Raw genomic sequence first — 19,135 nt, forward strand, 5'->3', positions numbered from 1 at the left:
AAGTCTTTGCAAAAGTTCTCAGAAGTAGTTTAGGTGAAAAAGAATCATGAACTTTCACCGCGAGAGTGGCGTTCCCTCAATCGAAGAACAAAATGCAGATGACGACTTTGGTTCCTGGCAGGTCCTGCAGATCTCACTGTTTCTGAGCCTCAGTCATGGGGACAAGGGGGAGGACGACGTGGTACTCATGCACTGCACGGGATCATCGAAAAGCAAACAAGATGGAGTCACTTCAGTTCCGGTAGCTGTAGATTCAAGCACACAAGCAGGTGTCCATCTCCCTGGTTAATCCTAACCAGCCTTGAGAATGGTATCCAGGTGGCTTACGAGTTGATTGGTCCCACCAATTCAAAGGGAGAAGTCGTCCTTGAAGGGGCTTCTCTGTCAAGATGAATTTGGCAATTCGGACCTGTCGCAGGGCTTCACCGGGCAAACCAACAGCCCAGGAGTTGCAACAGCCATCCTCTTCCATCTCTTCTTCTGTTCTTTCGTTCCAGTGGTCGACTCTGCTTTCCAGTCCAGAGACTCGCCTTTTAAACAGTTTTCTCCCTTTCATTCCAGCCTAGCTGCCGCTCACCCAGCAGGGTGGAGACACTCAGACACCAGAGGCGGTCTTCAGTCCTGAAGCCTGCCAAAGGCAAATGAACAAAGGGACCAAACCTAGTTTGGCGCGCAGAGAGAAACACTAGAAGGACCTTTCCAAAAACAAATGGCGAAAAAAGACCGGGTCCTGTTTTAAACAAAAGTGTTTAAGGCGCCATCTTGAAAAACATGGCTCCCGCGATTTTTTGCTACCGGTGTTCGCGGTCGGGGAAAAATCTGCTACGTGAGTATTTAGACACAGGGGATACTATGTTAACCCCTCCAGCACTCCATTGTAAGATGGTGTGTGCTGGGTCTAGGAATTTCACTTAACATTCTCTGGGAAACCGTAGTTTATCCCAGAGAAGGTATTTAGACCTTTGGGAAGTCTAAAAGACATCCCTGTGTCACTGCACTGAAGGTGCTGTGTAGCACACATGAAAAGCTGATGCCTTATGGATTTATGTAAAACTCCATAATCAAAGAAATAAACACAAAAAACAAACAGTATGAAAAGTACAAAGGTCAGGAAAAGAGCTCGGGGTCTCTAAGGTAGAGAGGAATTAGCACATTTATGAGAATTCTCCCTAACAGATGCACACCACGGTAGTTAAAAGTAAACCACCGGCACCAGCCATTAGTCGAGGAAAGGTTAACAAAAATGTTACATGAGAAGCTAGGCAAAGGGGATACTAAGTAACCCCTCCAGCACCCTATTGTAAGATAGTGTGTGCTGGGTCTAGAAAGTTACAAATGTAAGTAAAGTCAATTTCACTTTACTGCTCTTGGAAACAGTTTATCCAAGAGAATGTATTTAAACTTTTGGGAAATCTGAAAGACTTCCCTGTGCCACTGCACTGAAGGTGCTGTGTGACACCATGTAAAAGATGATGCCTATGGAGTTTGTCATACTCCACAACCAAAAGAAACAGTTCAAATCACATTATAAATACACCAGAGAGTGGGAACGGTCTCACTCTCCCCAGGTTAAATATTCAAGTCCTCAAAATCCAGCAAAATTGCTGGGGGTCTCTAAGGTAGAGAGGAATTAGCAAATTTCTGAGAATTTTCCCCAACACTGAAACTTAGTGGGCATTCTACGGGACCTCCAGAGATGTGAATTGAGCCCAAAAAGCCCGCTCACCAGAGTGCTGGACCTTGCAAACGACGAGAATCCGACCAGCAATATTCTGTCTTCTGTGCTTCTGAAAAGGCGACAAATCCACAGAGCCATGTCCAACGCAAAGAAACACTTGTCTGAAGCCTTCTGTTTCGATCTCTGCTGATAAAGTCCATCCAGGGTTCTGTTTTATGTCGTTCTGATAAGGAATGCAGTGCCTGAAGTATTAGCTACAGATCCTGAATTCCTCCCGCTTCAAAATCTTCTTGTGTGCTGAGGTACTGTGCTGGCTTGGGTATTTATTTGCCTTAAGTCTCTTGTGATTCCTGTGTAGTTTTAGGGTGTGTTCTGAGAGTGGGAGTCCTCTTGCCCAGTTCACCCAGGCCCTCTGCTGGAATACTCCTAGGGTGTCATCTCTGAAGTCCCTGGACCCTCAACTAACTCTAAAGTAGAGTATTCGATTGTTTAAACAGTCTTTCTCTGAAACTCTGAACTTTGCATGCAACTGAGCCCTATCTCACCCTACCTACAGCTGGCTCTGAGACCACTGGGGTCCCTCTTCTGCCTCTGAGAGAACTTGTATACTAGAATTGGGAAGGGCTGGATACTTTAAGGGGTCTGCCTTGAAATGTAAAATAAGTGTTGAAAAGTTGACTTACTTGCTGCTGTCCTTCAACATGAGTTTCCTGCCTGGAACTGAAGCCAAACCACTGTGTTGTGGAGTGCCTGCTGATCCTGTAAAGGGTCACATCACATGCTTCTCATCTATTGCTTGTGTAGGGTCTTCCAGGTGTGTGGGTGTCCAAGTCAAACTGTCAAGGGGTACCTGCTGGTGTTAGACCCAACAGTCGGAAGAAGCCTTGCTCGATCCATTGAGCCTCTTGCTGTAGATCCAACAGTGAGACATGTCCCTAATATTCCTGTTGCCTGGGATGTTGGTTTTGCCATTTGGAGTTCTGGATGCAAGATAGCTTGTATTTAATCCTCCCACTCCCACTGACTTTCCCATTGAAATATTTTGGAGGTGGCTATCCTTGCCATCGGCTTTGGAGCCCAGTGAAGGGATCCTGTCTTTTGTCCCCCTGGAAATTAGTAGTGGTCCCTTTTACATCAATTCAGACTTTAACTGTGATATACTACTATTCTCACTGAAGATCTGTGGGCATTGTACTAGAGTAGGTCTTTCTTGCGTTTAGTATCAAGTTGTGGTGCCTTATGACCTTTTGTACCTTAATTTGTTCCTGTGTAAATAATAAAGTGCTGCGTAAACCAATTGGGTTTAATAAAGTGTGTCTTGTAAATCTGTTTCTGAAACAACCGTGTCATTGGAGCCATATGGAATATTATAGCGCAGCTTCCTAGGAGCTATAAGAACCTCCGTAGGACAGAAAATTAAAAAGAGTTGCAGTGGCAGGTGGGGCTTCAGTAAAAGTGCCTCTGTTCACAAAAATAGTCTAGATCCAGGGAGAAAGCAAAATGTTTAGGCATCCCATAAAATGGAATTCTGCCCTAGACGTTTTTATTTTTTTTACATCACTATTGGTCGCAAAGGCACATCTATCCGCTAAAATGAAAACATCTGGGAATGGAGGTCAGGTGTGGATGGGGAACGTTACACACTATAGGGTGTACCACAATACTTACGGTATCAAGTGTAAGAAATGCAAAATGTGAGATTTTTACAATCTAAAGTTTAGGCCAATAATTAAGTGGTTTCATTCGAAGGTTCAAAGTGAAAGCTTAGCACAGTGTTGCTACGTTGGGGGATTTTTGGAACGTTACCTAGCGTTACTGCTAGAATTCTATTCAGTTTTACTATGCAGGCTGTCTTGTCTGTCAACTCTAGTCGCTATGAAATTACAATGATTATTTATTTCACTTATTATAGGTGTTGACCGACTGGATAAGGATTTAACAATTGGCCAAATGCAAGGTAAAGGTATTTGTTGTATCATTAGTATAGGTGTTTGTGGTTGATTGTATTTCATCTTTGTTTGATTTTTCTGGTGTCTTATTCCGGGTTTGATAATCCTAATGCAAAAGGTGTTACAGAGAAGAACATGAGGAAACCTAAAAAAAACACATCTGATGCCCACTGAAATAAACGACCCTGAAGACCTGCAGTTTTAGCCTAATTGTGTAAGGTAGCCATATAATGCACAAGGTGTTTTCTAAAATAAAAAATAAATCGCTCAGTGTCTAGCTATGCGTTTTAGGCCCTGCTCCCCTTTTTGAATCTAGGTGATATGTAGCACTGTCCTTTGTACATAGACGGAACCCAGGGTGTAAACATTGCTGTTTGTACAGCTAACCAATGTATCCCCTCGCACACTGCACCTTTGTATTTTAGTGGAAGGCACAGGCTCATTCCACACACCCTGCACTCGCATATAACAAACACTATTGCACAACACCTCTGCCATAAGAATGAAGCTATCTTTAACGACAAATTTGAACTGTAGCTTCCCACATAATTCTACGTCTCCTTAAACACACTCCACCCTGTTTAGTTCATAGTTTACCTCTGCTGCGCCCATCCACACGCCATTCACACGTGGGTGACTAACTTGGTCTTGGCCACACTCTCATACCTTTAATAGCTGAAATGCACACGCATAATAGCACCTCCCAATTCTCCCAAATTCGGACTCCGGTCCCTCTGAGGATGTTCAACCAACGTTGGGACCATAATTATGGTGAAAGGCACTATGCATATGACTGAATGAAATGGATTCGACATTTCTGGTCATGTTCTGCAGTTAATTGACCATAATGCATTCAAAACATTTTTAAAAACCTTATGGAAAGATGTTACTGCATCCTCTGTGTCTATACATAATTTCAAAATATAATCGTTATGGCATTAGTATTCCAAGTGATCTTTCCCTGAGCCACATCCAAGAGAGTAATATTTTTAGCTGCACTTCGAATGCTCATTGGAAGCAAGCATAGTGTCTCTATACCATTACTGGAAAGCGGGAATGGAAAGACTGCTCTGGCACACAACTAGTGTAATAAATCACTCCTGATAACATCAAAAATCATTAACCATGATTCTAATTTTTGCATGGCTAACCTAGTTCTAGTTGGTGTACTTGACCGGAACAATATATTTTATTAAGTCGTGTTCAGTGTTGCCTCAAAGTAATTGTGTAATGGGACAAAGTTATGTTGTCTTCGAGACACTTGGATTTCAGTCTCACTGGTTATTGGGGAACTAAGATTATTTACAATATTTTTGCATATATATTGATCTCTGAGGCTTGAGAATCTCTATAGATTCACAAGCTTGGAAAAGGGGGCTTTGACATGGGCATTTCTATCGCACAATCCCAATACTGTGTGTACAGGAACCCATGAGCACTCGTGCATCAACATTCTCAGATTCTTTTTTTCCACCATTGGGTTGGATGCATACATTCTTCTACTCCATTGTTCCGGTTTCCACTGTCAAAACTCACCAGTGAACCAAGTGTCAAGACTTAACTTTCTTACACATCGAGACAAGCAGCGGAGTTGAGACAAGGTAACATTCCATGGAACTAGACCGAAAGGCGCATGGTAGGTAGAGCGGGGGAAGGGAGAATCTTCTTTTTTTTTTTTTTTTTTTTTCAACCAAGTGGCTTATTTGTAAAATGCCTCTTGTACTGCCATGAATTAAAAAAAATCAGATCACTGGTACTCCTCGAGCTCCCATGGAGAACACACTCTTCACATTTTGACCTAGCTGGAATTTGCAGTTTAACGGTTGCCTTCCAAGGGACCATAGCGTGCCAGGTCTTCAAACTTAAAAGGCTGCAGAACAAAGCACTGAAGCTCATGATCAGACTGTGGAAGGCCTCAAGGTCGGAGTACAGTGTCTCTTCCAAAAGCTTCACAACTTGAGGAAACTATACGGTCTCCTTGCAGCTGGCCCCTCCATATGGCACTCGTGAAATCATGCTGTGGATACACCTGGCATCCACAAAGCTACACAACATAAATTAAAGGCCAAACAAAAAGCAGCCAAATTTAGTCTGAAGTAGAGCACTGAACTCTCGGCGGCAGTGATGAAAACAAAGATGACTGAAAGCTGCTCCAAAACCAGCTCTGTCCACTATGCCAATATCCAAAATGGAGGAAAGCTGCTCCAAGTCGAGCACCGAATACTCTGCCAAAACACCTAAGACCTCGGATGACAGCAAATATAAATCGTGGATCTCCACAGACGATTAAACAACATAAATATGCACATGGTAAATCAAAGACGCATAAGGGGCTGTAACCTGGTGTTGAAACAAAACGTTGACACCTTCGACAGGCATGTCTGGATTTTCTCAAAGCAGAAAAAAAGTATAAGAGATTAAGCGATAATGTAAGAGGGCAGTTCCTGCAGTCTGCTGTAATTCCTTGGTGGAGTGCTTAGAGATGGTCAGGTGGAGGAGACGCACATGAATGAAGCAGGCAAACCACTCATCGGTTGGCATTTCTGTGCCCGGCCGGCAACCAACGATCAGCAAATTACTTGGCTCAGCGCAATCTCAAAATACAGGGGCTGTGGATTTAAGTTGGGCTGAGGAACTCATGCGAATGTGGAGCACAATTTCAACTGGAGCCTGCTTCATCCTGTAGATTGATGCAGGACGTCAATGCCTGGCTTTAAAAAGTTGCCTTTTCTGGTGAACCAAGGAGTTTGTTTGGTATAGGTTGTTGGGGAGTCAACAGTAAAATATTGTGTAGTTTAGTCATGCATCAAAGTTTTTTGTGCTTGGAGAGAAACCAATGTCTTTCTTGGACTTTTCTTTATTTTAGTAAGCAAATAAGCAATGAAGTACCGATGGCATATAATATACTAACTAAATGTTAGTCCGCAACCAAATCAAGTGAGATCACAGAAGCTCCAGCTCTTGGGAGCATCGTTAATAGTAACCCTCCTATTGAACATCTAACTTTTCACAAAAATCGCACACAAATTACAGATTTTGGAACTGTACCTTTTAAGAGCTACAGTTAAGCTGTCCATGAGTGTAATTCGAAATAATTGGGTTTATTGCTTCGGCACCTGTGTCACTACCTTCACAATCAATTCAACAAACCGGCTATCATGACTCTACACTGATCAAAACTTGTCTCAGTTTGGAGAAAAATTTCCAGGCTGGGCGAAAGTCTGTACATTTGAGCGCCGCTCCCCACCTAACAATGTCTTTTAATGAAGCTGTTAACACTGGCAAGTGTGATTGCACGCCTTCCGAATGTGGGCCTGTAGAGCATAGTAATTTGTTTAAAACTCCTCTGGTTTATAAAGATAAAAATGTGTCTCCTTTTATAAGCGCCCTAAGCGTGGTGCTACAGTCACTGGTACGTTCATGATATGAATGTGAAGTGCAATCACAATCCTATTAAACAAATTGGTAAAATTAGTTAGTTTTAAAAAGACAAATGCGTATGGAACAATGAAGATGTTGCAGTGGCCTAATGTGGATCATGATGCACCAAACTCTATCTGACGCTGATGGGCCCGACAGGACGTCTTTGCTGGCATTTGTTAGTGATGCAAATAATAATTCATCAGCGTCTAACTACTAAAATGTTCAGTATGAAGAAAGCACCTGCAAACATTAGGAATCCACCGACTATTATGTGAGTTGTCAGAAGTGGGAGAGGGACACAAAAGGTAAAACGTTCTCAGAGATTGCCATTTATCAAATGAAAAAGGATGGGATAAATGCCCATCTTACCCTATCCTAACAAGAAGGTCCCTGTCTAGCTAACTAAAGGAAAATTACATAATGACCAAAAATACTCTGACCCTCACACTATTACACACCTCAAAATTATACAAGGAATGTATGGCAAATTTTAGTTCAACAAAACAATGTATCAGTTCAAACTTAAAGGAATTTGAAAGTATTCCTTGTGACTACTGACTTAGCAAAGTTCTGTTCAAGATATCACAATGTCTTTTACCAACTCGTTCCCTGTGACACAGCAAATGTCTTTTCCCGCAAATGTTTGTTCACAATTAAAACCAACTGGTGTTTTCAACAATATTCTTCTTTGAAAGGTAAAGGTCCTTCTTTCGTAACACAAGATCAAAACCAAAGCAATTGTCACACCTTCAAATGAAATACTTTTGTCAGGATAGCACAGCAATTACCCTTGATAATGCCACAGCTTGTCAAACAAATGATAGTTAATAGGTTTTTTGATTCAACAAAGGTCTGTCCACCACACCTTTTTATCACAATTCTACTTCATCAAACCATCTTCTTCTTTCCTGGTATATTCGCTTGCCAGGAATAAAAACTCCTACAAGTACATTCAGCTCTGATGGAAATATTGATTCCAAGATTCTTCACACAATCTCTCTTGAAAGGAGGGTTACACACTCGCCGGCTTTTATTTGACTGTTGGTAAGTTTGGGTTACACGTTTCCCCCTGTTAATATCCCAAGAAGAGAGAGTTGCGCCCTTGTATGTTTTCAGTCTCTTGGCAATTCTGGGTAAAAGCTTTCCTCAATGTATATCTGCTGTGACTTCCTTTTTAATGCTCTTATTTCTTGGGTGAACTACTGTTCCCAAGAAGTAACGTGGGATTCCCATCCCCTCTACATAAATTTAAGTGAGCCAGCATACCCCACATTATGTGGAATGCTGGAGGGATACAATGTATCCCCTTTCTTGCCTGGTAACATTTTTGTTACATTTGCAAGTTTACTTCAATGGCTAGTGGCAGTGGTGTTACCGTTATACTTGTAGTCTTTATTACTCGCAGGCTGTTAAATTAGCCTCTCTAATGCACAGAAGGGCCACCATTCTCATAGAATGGTGGGCTCCTTCTTTTATTGCCATTTCTCCACTGCCATTCTAGGTGGGAACACCCTCAGTGGAAGTTTTGTCTTTGGCGGTAATCTTCTGTATTCCCTGCCAAGGCTCCAGAGTGTCTGAGTGTGCAGGAAGCGAGGGAGGAGTCCAAACTTTGTAGCACTTTGTTTTTCACCTTGCTTAAAAGGAGCCAAGTCCCAATAGGGCTGGCTGTCCTGATTGGACGGCCAGACCTCCCCTTTCTGTAAACTGCAGGGAGCAATTGCAGAAGTTGTGCTGTAGTTCCTGATAAATACTCAGTCTGGAAGCTGCTGAGAAGTCGACTACTGAAGCTGAATCCAAAGAGGAAGATGAAGAAATGTCATCTGTAGCGATTTCCAGCGACCGGGGAGCCTGCTGTGTAAATATTTGGAATACAAATTCTGAGCCAGCATGCACCCACCAGCGTTTTCTATCCCATTATTATTCATACCTAACTGGAACCTGATGCAACCATTCCTTCCAATCGACCTGGGGGGGTCCCGGAAACGACGACGCCTATCAGAGGCTGGTGAGATCCACTAGTCTCAAGATGACATGCATTTTGAGCCATCCCATGACATGCTGTGACCTTGCTGGGTTGCAAACCGCCAACACCCTGTGACCTCGAGCCTGAGTGTGGTGCGTGGTCTTCTGAAGTCCGAATCCACCTGAAAATTTTGTGGACTACTGCTGGATCTCCAGAGACACGATTTGATTGGTATCCTTGACATCCCCTCACCAGAGTGCAGGAACCAGATTAGCAAAGAGAATCCGATCGGTGATATTCATTCTTCATCTGTCTGGCTTCTATAAAAAGCCACTAAACCTGTGAGAATTCGTGAAGCAACGTTTGCTGGAAGCCTCCTCTAACTGCTGCTGCAAGTTCCCATCCTGTTCTTTCGTCTCAAGACCAAGAAACTAGGGACTGGGTCCTGTGCGACTGCATCCCAAAGGCATCCACTCCAAAGCTCTTTGTTAGGCAGAATTGCTTGCATGCAGTACCCTCTGGGACCACCACACACAATTAGGACTACAGGTGTAAGCAAAACCAACCTTTGGTATAAGTCTGTACTACAAGGTTTTTGGTAGCGAGCTGAGCTATTATCTCAAGAGGGAATGTGAGCAGTAAATTGTTACACAGAGGTCTTACAATCACAGTGGTTCAAGTAGACACTTACACGCAAGGTTTCTTGGTAAAACACTTACACATTTATCAGTCATTTAGAAAACATTCACTAGAAGGAGGCAACTTAATATTATACACAAATAAACTTCAGTACCAAACCAATAAGTTTGAGTAAATTATGTTCCCCTGATGTAGGAGCAACATGGCATTTCAGTCACTTTAAATAGGAGTAAAAAGGAACAAGTTAATAACATGGATCACAAATACTTTCTTAGGCAGTGTATATAGTTTCAGTTCACTAGAAGAGTCAATTTGATTCAATAGGCCTAGGCCAAAGTCAATGGACTAGTGTCTTGGATAGGAAAGAGCAGTTCTGGTAGTAAACGGTAAAGTCTTTGCCAAAGTTCTCAGAAGTAGTTTGTTCAAAAAAGAATCATAAATTGGGTCACACGCTGATTTGGCCTGCAAGTTGGTAAAGTTCCATGAACTTTCACTGCCAGAGGTAAGTTCTCTCAATCGGGTTGGCACAGTACCCTAATATGAAGAAAAAGATGCAACTGACGTTGGTTCCTGGCAGTTCCTGCAGACCTCTCTGTTCCTGAGCCTCAGTCATGGGGACAAGAGGGAGGACGTCAGGGGACTCTTGCACGCGGACTGGTCAAAAAGCTGGCAAATGGAAGATCTTTGGTTCGAGTAGCTGTCGTCAAGCACACAAGCTGGTGTCCCTCTCCCTGGTTAAACCTAACCAGCACTGAGAATGGTATCCAGGTGGCTTACGAGTTGATTGGTCCCACCAACTCAAAGGAAGAAGTCGTCCTTAAGGGGCTTCTCTGTCAAGGTAAACTTGGCAATTCGGGCCTGCAGCAGGGCTTCACCGGGCAAACCAACGGTCCAGGAGTTGCAGCAGCCGTCCTCTTCCAGCTCGTCTTCGGTTCTTTCATTCCAGTGGTAGACTCTGCTTTCCAAGCCAAGAGACTCGCCTTTTAAACCGTTTTCTTTCATTCCAGCTTAGCTGCCACTCACCCAGCAGGGTGGCTGTCCTTGCTGGAAGTCAGCCAGCCAATCACGCCAGAGTGCATTTAGGTCTCCTAGGAGACGAAGCACAGGGAGTTTCGGGCACCTCCCTCACTTCCTGCCCACCCCTGACACTCGGACGCCAGAGGTGGTCTTCAGTCCTGAAGCCCGCCAAAGGCATAGAAACGAAGGGACCAAACCTAGTTTGGCGCGCAGAGATACACTAGAGGGAACGTTCCAAAAAGAAATGGCGAAAAAGGAAGACTGGGACCTCTTTAAACAAAGGGGCTTAAGGCGCCATCTTCAAAAACATGGGTCCCGTGAATTTTTTAGCGATCTTTGTTCGCGGTCAGGAAAAATCATGGTAGTTTGTTGGAAAACCACTGCCACCAGCCATTTAGATAGGAAAGGGTAGCATTTGACGGCTACATTCGTTTTTAGACACAGGGGATACTATGTAACCCCTCCAGCACTCTATTGTAAGATAGTGTGTGCTGGGTCTAGGAATTTGGAAAGACTAGTAAAGTCAATTTCACTTTACATTCTCTGGGAAACAGTAGTTTATCCCAGAGAAGGTATTTAAACCTTTGGGAAGTCTAAAAGACATCCCTGTGTCACTGCACTGAAGGTGCGTGTGACACCTATGAAAAGATGAGGCCTATGGAGTCATCTAAAACTCCAAAATCAAAGAACAGAAGAGTAAAACGTACATCAAAATGCACGAGTGGAATAAAAGGCTCACACTCACGCAAGTCCTCGAAATCCAGTAAATTTGCTGGGCGTCTAAGGTGAAGGGACCTAGCACATTTATGAGAATTCTCCCTAACTCTCTTCCTTTCTCCTAAGGTACTGTGTGGGCTTCGGTGATACTTACCTTAAGTCTGGTGTGCATTCTATGAGGCTGAGAGGGTGATTAGTGTGGTTCGAAGTTTGCCCATACCACCTGCCCAGGCCTACTGCTAGAACGCACATAGGAAGCCTTCTGTGAAGTCTCTGAACACTTTGACTAACTCTGAAGCCAATACCTGTTTAAGAAGATTCCTCTGGAACCTTGACTTTCTTGCAACTGAAACCTATCCTATCCTGACCTACCTACAGCTGGCACCCTAGACCACTAGGATGCCTTTGAGAAAACCTGAAAAAACCTTGAGAAAACTCATACTGTAGACTAGGGAAGGACTTCATAAAATAAGGTTTCTGTCTTGAAAGTATAACAAGTGTAACAGTGTTTACTTGCTAAATAAGTTAGTTTGGTAACTGTATTTCTGAAAGAAGTTACAAGTGTCATTAAGTTTATGCTTACCTTTCAGTTGCATTCTGTTCTATAAAAATTGTACTAGTTGCTCTACTAACTTTGAATGGTTTCTCCCCCATCCCCCTTCTGAAAAGTAACAAGTGCTGGCATTGTTTTAGTATTCTTAACTGAATGGGTGTAAAAGCTTGCCAATAGGGTTTATCTACCTTGAAATACATTGTCTTAAAGTGTAACAGTGGGTTTTTCTTTCCTTGGTTTGCTTTATACAGACCTAAAACAGTCTTTGTAATTTGTAATTGTTGATTTGTAAAGCGCTTGGACACAAGTGAAGTGCTTCAAAGCGCTTCAAGTTGGGAAGGGAACAAGGCAATACAGTCATTCTTGGGCCTTGAAGATTCCAAATGATCTGACAATAACTAGCATACTAGGCCAGAGGCATTTCTACTAGTGAAGTGCGTGACAAAGAGACGAGAACGGAGGGAGGCGTGGCCGGGGGACATACAGATCAGTAAACTACAGTACTGACCTGGCGACAATTCAGATTGCTTGGCGGTTGGTCATCCAATGCGCCTGTCCATGAGTATTTTAAGCATGACAAGCTAGGAGGGGAGATGGAGGGTAGACCGGACTGACAGACTTGCTAGGCCTAGTACATTCAAGGTCGTGCAAGTGTGCAGAACAGTAAGTGCAAGGGGGATGAGTGCGCAGAGTCGAGGAGGGGCCTGGGTTAAGTGCCGAGTGTTTGCCCCTCTCATGGCGCATTTTGCAGTAGTACCAAGCGGAGTGCAGAGGCCCGGAGGCAAGTGCAGGGCTGGCGGGTGAGCCTGAGACCTGTGAGGCTCTGGAGGTGCAACAGGTGACCATTCAGCGAACTGAGCAGGTTGGGGAAGGGAAAGAAGTAGAGAAAGAAGTGAAGAGAAAGGAGGCTAGCAGGGGAGAGGGAGAGCGGAAGAGGAAGGTCTTGAGTTTCCAGAATTTAAGAAGGTCCGGCTCAAGGCAGAGAGGTAGGTAGGCTGTTCCAGATGGAGGCACCTGCAGAGGATAAGGATCTACCCCCAAATCTCTGTTTGGAGAAACGTCTCGCCTGCAAAGAGTTGGAGGAGGCTGAGCGGAGGGCTCTAGAAGGACAATATTTGGGAAGAGAGCGTTGTCGATCGTAAGGGTCCCCACCCCCAGAAAGCCTTGTGGACTATGCAGAGAGACTTTGAGTTTATAGCTGGAGGCTCCTTCAAAATGTATATAGTTCTTACCTTGATGAGCTGCTGCTCATCTAAACTTGTAACCCTGGGGGCTGCATTCCTAAATTGCTTTGGTGCTATTCTAAAACAGTTTCATAAAGTTCTTACTTACCTTAAACTGTATCATACACTTCTTAAAATTATACTAGGTATAACTAGCTAATAAGTAGCGGATCGTTATGTACCAATAGGTCAGTTTCTTATCTTGAAATACATTGCGTCTTTCGTAAAACGTAATTGGGTTTTTCTTTCCCTGATTTGCTTAGTGCATTCTAAAGTAGTTGAGTGTTCATACTTATTGTGTAGCTTGAGCCCCTTCCTGAAAGTAATGTTGCAAAGTGTATACTTGTAACAGGGTTGGTTTAAAATGTGATTTCTATAATGGAGGGTCACTGCATGACAGACCAAGTCTACTACCCTTGAAATAGTGATTGTATTCTAGATTCTGAGACTTGTGGATCTGCTTAGATCACCTGCTATGCATAGGCCAACATCTCGTGGTAGCTGCGGAGTATTACATTTTTTGTTTTCGAAACTTGAAATGGGATGTTGACGGGGTGTGCCAGTAATAATATCCCTAGTGTGACGTCTACTGTACCCATGGTCCTTCACACGTCAAGGTCCCTCAGATTGTTTTTTTTCCGCCATTGTAGTCGGACGCATATTGCAAAGTTCCTTCTATGACTGACGCCATTACTTAAAAAGTTTAAAGTTAGACTTTCTTTACGTCCTTTCGACTGGCCGTACACCGTAAGATTTCCGGCAACTGCTTTTGAGGACAACATCAGTCAACAACAGCGATTCCCATCTCGACTAACTTTGTCTGCGGCCTACCTAGGCCCAACGGGTCTTGGCCCAGTACAGTAGGGAGAGTGGGGGGAGGAGGGTCATATTCCATCTCACTTAGAGAATGCATATTCCCCTTTATTTCCTTATATTTCGTCAGGTTGACATCTTTCCACAATATGGAAAATACTGTTTTAAAATGTTGTCCTTCCTGTAACAGGAAGTTTCTCTGGAGGGATTCACACTGAGTGTGTTACCTTTTGGCTCCTTAGGGACCATGCCAGAAAACAGTGCAAGTCCTGCAAACTGTTTAGGCCAAAAACTTAAAAGGGCCGAAAGACTAAATGCTGAGCCCACTATGCCATGCTATGCCAAGGGCGATCCAGACCGGTGGGATCCTGCGTGTGCGAGCCCCCGAATTCAACAAGCAGGCCGGCAGTTCTACTTCGGAGATGACATCCGTCAGCTCAAGCACCGACTTTACACATCGCACTAAGCACATCCCGCATGGCAGACGGTTGACCAAGCCGTCGACCGATAAGCCACACACAGTGTCAAAGGGAAGATCCGATAAAACACCTGTCTTCTGGGCCATCATGGTCATGATCACCACACAACAGGCACCTGAAACAGACATTGAAGTCAGTTTCCGACACTGACCACAACTGGAAGGCCCTCTGATTCCAGCAACAATGTGTCGAAAGACGTGACGACGGACCCTACAAAAAATTCAGAGGAGTGATTTCATTAAAAAACACGTCTGACACCCTACTCGAGGCCAAGGCATCAAAAAACACAAAACCCTTGATGCCCCAAGCCTCAAAATCACAATCTTCAAATAGTTGGGATTATTCTGCCCCTAAACACCCCCTTTCAAGCAGCCCCCTGCTCCAGAGCCTCTGCCTACATTGGTTCCCTCAGTGTTGACAAGCTCCTCCCAATGGACCCTGGAACAGTTTGATAGGGTCATGAGGAGAATGTCTAGTTTTGTTAATTTCTTTAATCAACTTCCAAACCTTCAGGGGCCCCTTCAAGGCGAAGCTACTATCAAGCAGCCAGACTCCAAAAGACCCCGCCTGGGCGTATCACAAACCCATAACTATCAAGACGTGTCTGACACATTATTACAATACTCAAAGTTCACAAGACCGTGGCTCTTTAGCAAACCCAGAAGACCATGGAGACATGGGGGGAAACTGATAAATATTATGACAATGATGTATATATCATCCAATACCCCCCCCCCCATACCGACCAACCAGTGGCCGATTTCCAGGTGGACATACAGATGCAGTACAATGACCTGCTTTTAATGGCTGCGGAACACGTTTTTCAATCTGTCCAAAGGTGCATTCCGCCTTCTGTACTTACCCCCAATCTGACAAGGGCAGTCAACCCATTTATCTGAATTTTATTTATTTATATTTTAGGACCAGCTCCGTTAGACCAATTGTACATTAGGGGGCAGCTAAAGCCTGACTCTCTGGTAGTCCCCACCACAAGGAAGAGAGCAGGAACACATTTTGCCTCTGCTGAAGCCCCTCCTGACAAGGAGAGCATAAGGATTTACACACTAGGTAGGAAAGTAGCTTCCTCGGCTGTCTATCAAGTTAGGATAGCCAACAACACTACGCTCCTGTCCAGTTAAAATTGCCACAAGTAAGATGAGATCTCTCAGAAAATAGACTCTGTCCCAGGACCCTTAAAGACAAGCTCTTACAAACAATTGCTGTAGGGAGACAAGTAACAAACTGCATTCTTAAAAATAACTTCGACGCAGCAGAAAAAGCGGGGCGCATTGTGGCGGAAGGTACCCTCATCAAACGCCATGCATAGTTACGTCAATGGAGTTTCAGGTTGGAGACCCAAGCCGCTCTTTCGAATATATCCATTGAGCCCAACGCATTGTTCAGCAAAGCGGTCGAAGACTCACTGAAAAGCGCTAAGGAGGAATATGACACCCTCAAATCCTTGGGACAACTCACAAATTAAACCCTTTGTGCAGGTAGGAGGTTCAAATACACGCCAGTTTAGAGGATAGAACTCCCTGCGGTCCCCCAACCACAACCAGGGCAAGCAGAGTTCGTCCTGGGGTTCCTCGCAAGGGCAGTCCTCCCAACAGAACTTTCAAAGGAGCCACAGAAAGTCCAGAAGTAGTGGCAGATGCTCATCCTCAACAGGGGCCTCCACCCCTCCTAAGCAATAACCACCTACTACAGGTCCTCTCCCATGCCACCCCAGTAGGAGGTCGTATTTCTCACTTTACCCATGCATGGGAGGGGTTCACGTCGGACAAGTGGGTACTTTCCACCGTGGTGGGAGGCTATTGCATAGAGCTAATACAAACACCAGCCAAACACCCGTCAAGACGAAGACAAACCACACAGGAAGAACGCATCCTACTAGAAGAGGTCAAGGTGCTGCTACTAAAGGACACCATAGAAATCGTCCCGGCAAACAAGGTAAACAAGGGTATTTATTCAATGTACTTACTTGTGCCAAAGAAAGACCTAACAATGCGCCCTGTCCTAGACCTGCAAACAATTATGTCAAGCCACAAAACTTCCATATGACAATGCTAAAGGAAGTAATCCCACTGTTAAAACAGGTGCTCTACATGGCAACGTTGGACATGAAAGATGCATACTTCATATTTCAATGTTTCCAGCGCACAGAGGATTCCGGCGCTTAGCAAATAGCGAACCAACACTACCGATTCAAGGTGCTACCCATCGGCATAGCCTCCGCTCCAAGGGTATTCAACAAGGTACAAGGGGTTGTAGCAGCGCACCTACGCAGAGAATCAATTCTGTTGTGTACCCTTATCTGGACGACTGGCTGATAACGGGGAAATCCCCTCAACTTTGCAAGCAAAATACCCAAAGAACAATCGATCTTCTCAATCAACGAGAAAAAAATCAACTCTTGTTCCAAGCAAAGTAAAACAAAACCGATTTTAGGAGCAATCCTAAAGACAAGAGGGTCTAGTCTTTCCATCAAACGAAAGAGTGCAAAACATACTGCTGCAAATACCTCAGTATCTAGCTGGCCGCCAAATAACCGTATGCAAAGCAATGTGCTTGCTTGGGAAGATGGCTTCATACATTTGCCTGGTTCCGCACGCACGGTTTGCCATGTGCCCAATGCAAGAGTGGTTAGCGAAACAGTGTTCTCAGGCAAGCGGTCAGTGGGATGATCTAGTGGTTGTTTTGCTAAACCTAGTTCAAGCGCCACGCTGGTGCACAAAGGAAAACCTGTTGAAGGCAAAACCCTTTCACAACCCTACAGTGCAGGTGATTGTCACAACAGACGCATCACTCGCCAGGTGGTAGCCCATTACCTTCACCCCACAGAGCATGGGCTGTGGACACATCACAGCCCAAAATCGCATTGACCTTTTACAGCTACTAGCAGTGCTGAAAGCCCTTCAAGCCTTTATTGGTGCATCTAGCAGGCCAAACACTACAAGTCCTCACAGACGGCACCACTGCCATGTTTAACATAAACAAGCAGGTAGACGCACACTCTCCAGGTCTGTCCAGGTTAGCCCAAATAATTGGGAAGTGGGCACTCGAGTGGCACATGTTCCTACTGGCGCAATACGTTCCAGGGGAACTAAATTCTCTGGTAGGCTCACTGAGCAGAGATCCTCTACTCGAAGAGCACGAGTGGCAGCTCAGCAGAAACATTTCAGACAATATCTTTTCCCTCTGGGGCTATCCGCCATTAGACCTGTTCGCCACAAGCCTAAACACACAATGCTCTGGCTTCGCATCCAGGTTTCCCCAGTCAGGATCCAAGGGGAGCGCCCTGTGGATGAGCTGGTCAGGGAAATGTGCTTGTGTTTTTCCCCCCCAACGCAACTACTGAGCAGGATAGTGAACAAAATACACCAGGAACAAGTAACTCTAATCCTGGTTGCTCCTATGTGGAAGAGACAACCTTGTTTTCCGCATCTGCGCAAACTGACGATGTGCGATCAAACTCGCGTGCCCCTTCAACATGCTCACCCAACACCGGGGTGGGGAGAACACGTTACACCCACACCCTCAATCTATGAACTTGGCTCCTGAAGTCATAGTTTGTTCATTTAAAACTACCTCAAAGGTGTATGGAAATACTCAGAGGCACGTAAAACAAACACCAGACTGTTACTTTAACGGATGGAAATGATTTGTAATTTGGTGCCAGTCAAAAAATGTAAACCCAATTGAATGTTCTCACTCATTCTTCATTACATGCTCCACCTACTAGACTGCGGTCTAGTATTCAACTCCATCAAGGTTCACCGAGCGGCCCTGTCCGCATACACCACTTCTCAAAGCAAGGTATCCTGGTGGAAAGTCCCAGTCATCAAGGCATTTATGGAAGGAGTAAAAAGGCTTTAACCCCTCCCCCCCCCCCCCCATGTCAAACCTGTCTCCAGGGTGGAATCTAAATGCTTGCAAAGCTCATAGGTCCCTCCTTTTGAGCCTATGCCCAAATCTAGCCTTAAACACTTAACATATAATACAGCTTCTCTGGTGTCGGTGAACTACAAGCTTTCAGTGCAAGACCCTTCCTTTGTTATCCACAAAGACAAGTTGGTACTAAGAACACACCCTAGGTTTTCACCGAAGTTCATATCCGTTTCCATGTCAACCAGTCCATTGAACTACCCGCTTTCTTTCAAAACCCTTCAAGCTCAACTGAGAAGAACCTCCATACACTAGATCTAAGGAGGGTGGTTCTTTATTATGTAAAAGCAAAACAGCTACGAAAAACAGACCAACTGTTTGGCTCCATAGCACCTGGCAGGGAAGGTGATCACGTTTCAAGGAACGCTATAGTGAAATGCATACAGCTGCTACTCTCTATGAAACAAAACTCTGCCTTTCACACCAAGAGCTCACTCTACCAGGGGTACAGGAGCTACTTTGGCCTTTATTGCAAACGTCCCGCTGGACGCCATTTGCAAAGCAGCTACATGGAGCTCTATACATACTTTTACTCGGCACTACTGCATTGACACACACTCTAAAGCAGATTCACAGGTGGGACAAGCGGTGCTAAAACATCTATTTACCGCTGTAACTTCTAACAACCCACCACCTTCTCCAGACACTGCTCGCTAGTCTATGCATAGCATGTGATCGAAGCAGATCCACAAGCCTCAGAAGGGATACATTGCTTACCGTAATAGTATTTCTG

The 19,135-nt window shown here is 44.5% G+C and overlaps 1 protein-coding gene across 1 annotated transcript in view; it reads left to right on the forward strand.

Moving 5' to 3' along the window:
• The window catches only part of PPME1 (protein phosphatase methylesterase 1), a 491,485-nt gene that overhangs the window by 359,668 nt on the left and 112,682 nt on the right, over positions 1 to 19,135 (forward strand). Inside the window, exon 11 of the mRNA XM_069640139.1 lies at positions 3,591 to 3,635. Coding sequence (XP_069496240.1) covers positions 3,591 to 3,635 — 45 coding nt within the window. The remainder of the gene's footprint in view (positions 1 to 3,590; positions 3,636 to 19,135) is intronic.

Source organism: Ambystoma mexicanum, chromosome 7q (assembly GCF_040938575.1).
Source record: "Ambystoma mexicanum isolate Mex_15411 chromosome 7q, UKY_AmexF1_1, whole genome shotgun sequence".
In the NCBI taxonomy this organism is placed as follows: Eukaryota; Metazoa; Chordata; class Amphibia; order Caudata; family Ambystomatidae; genus Ambystoma; species Ambystoma mexicanum.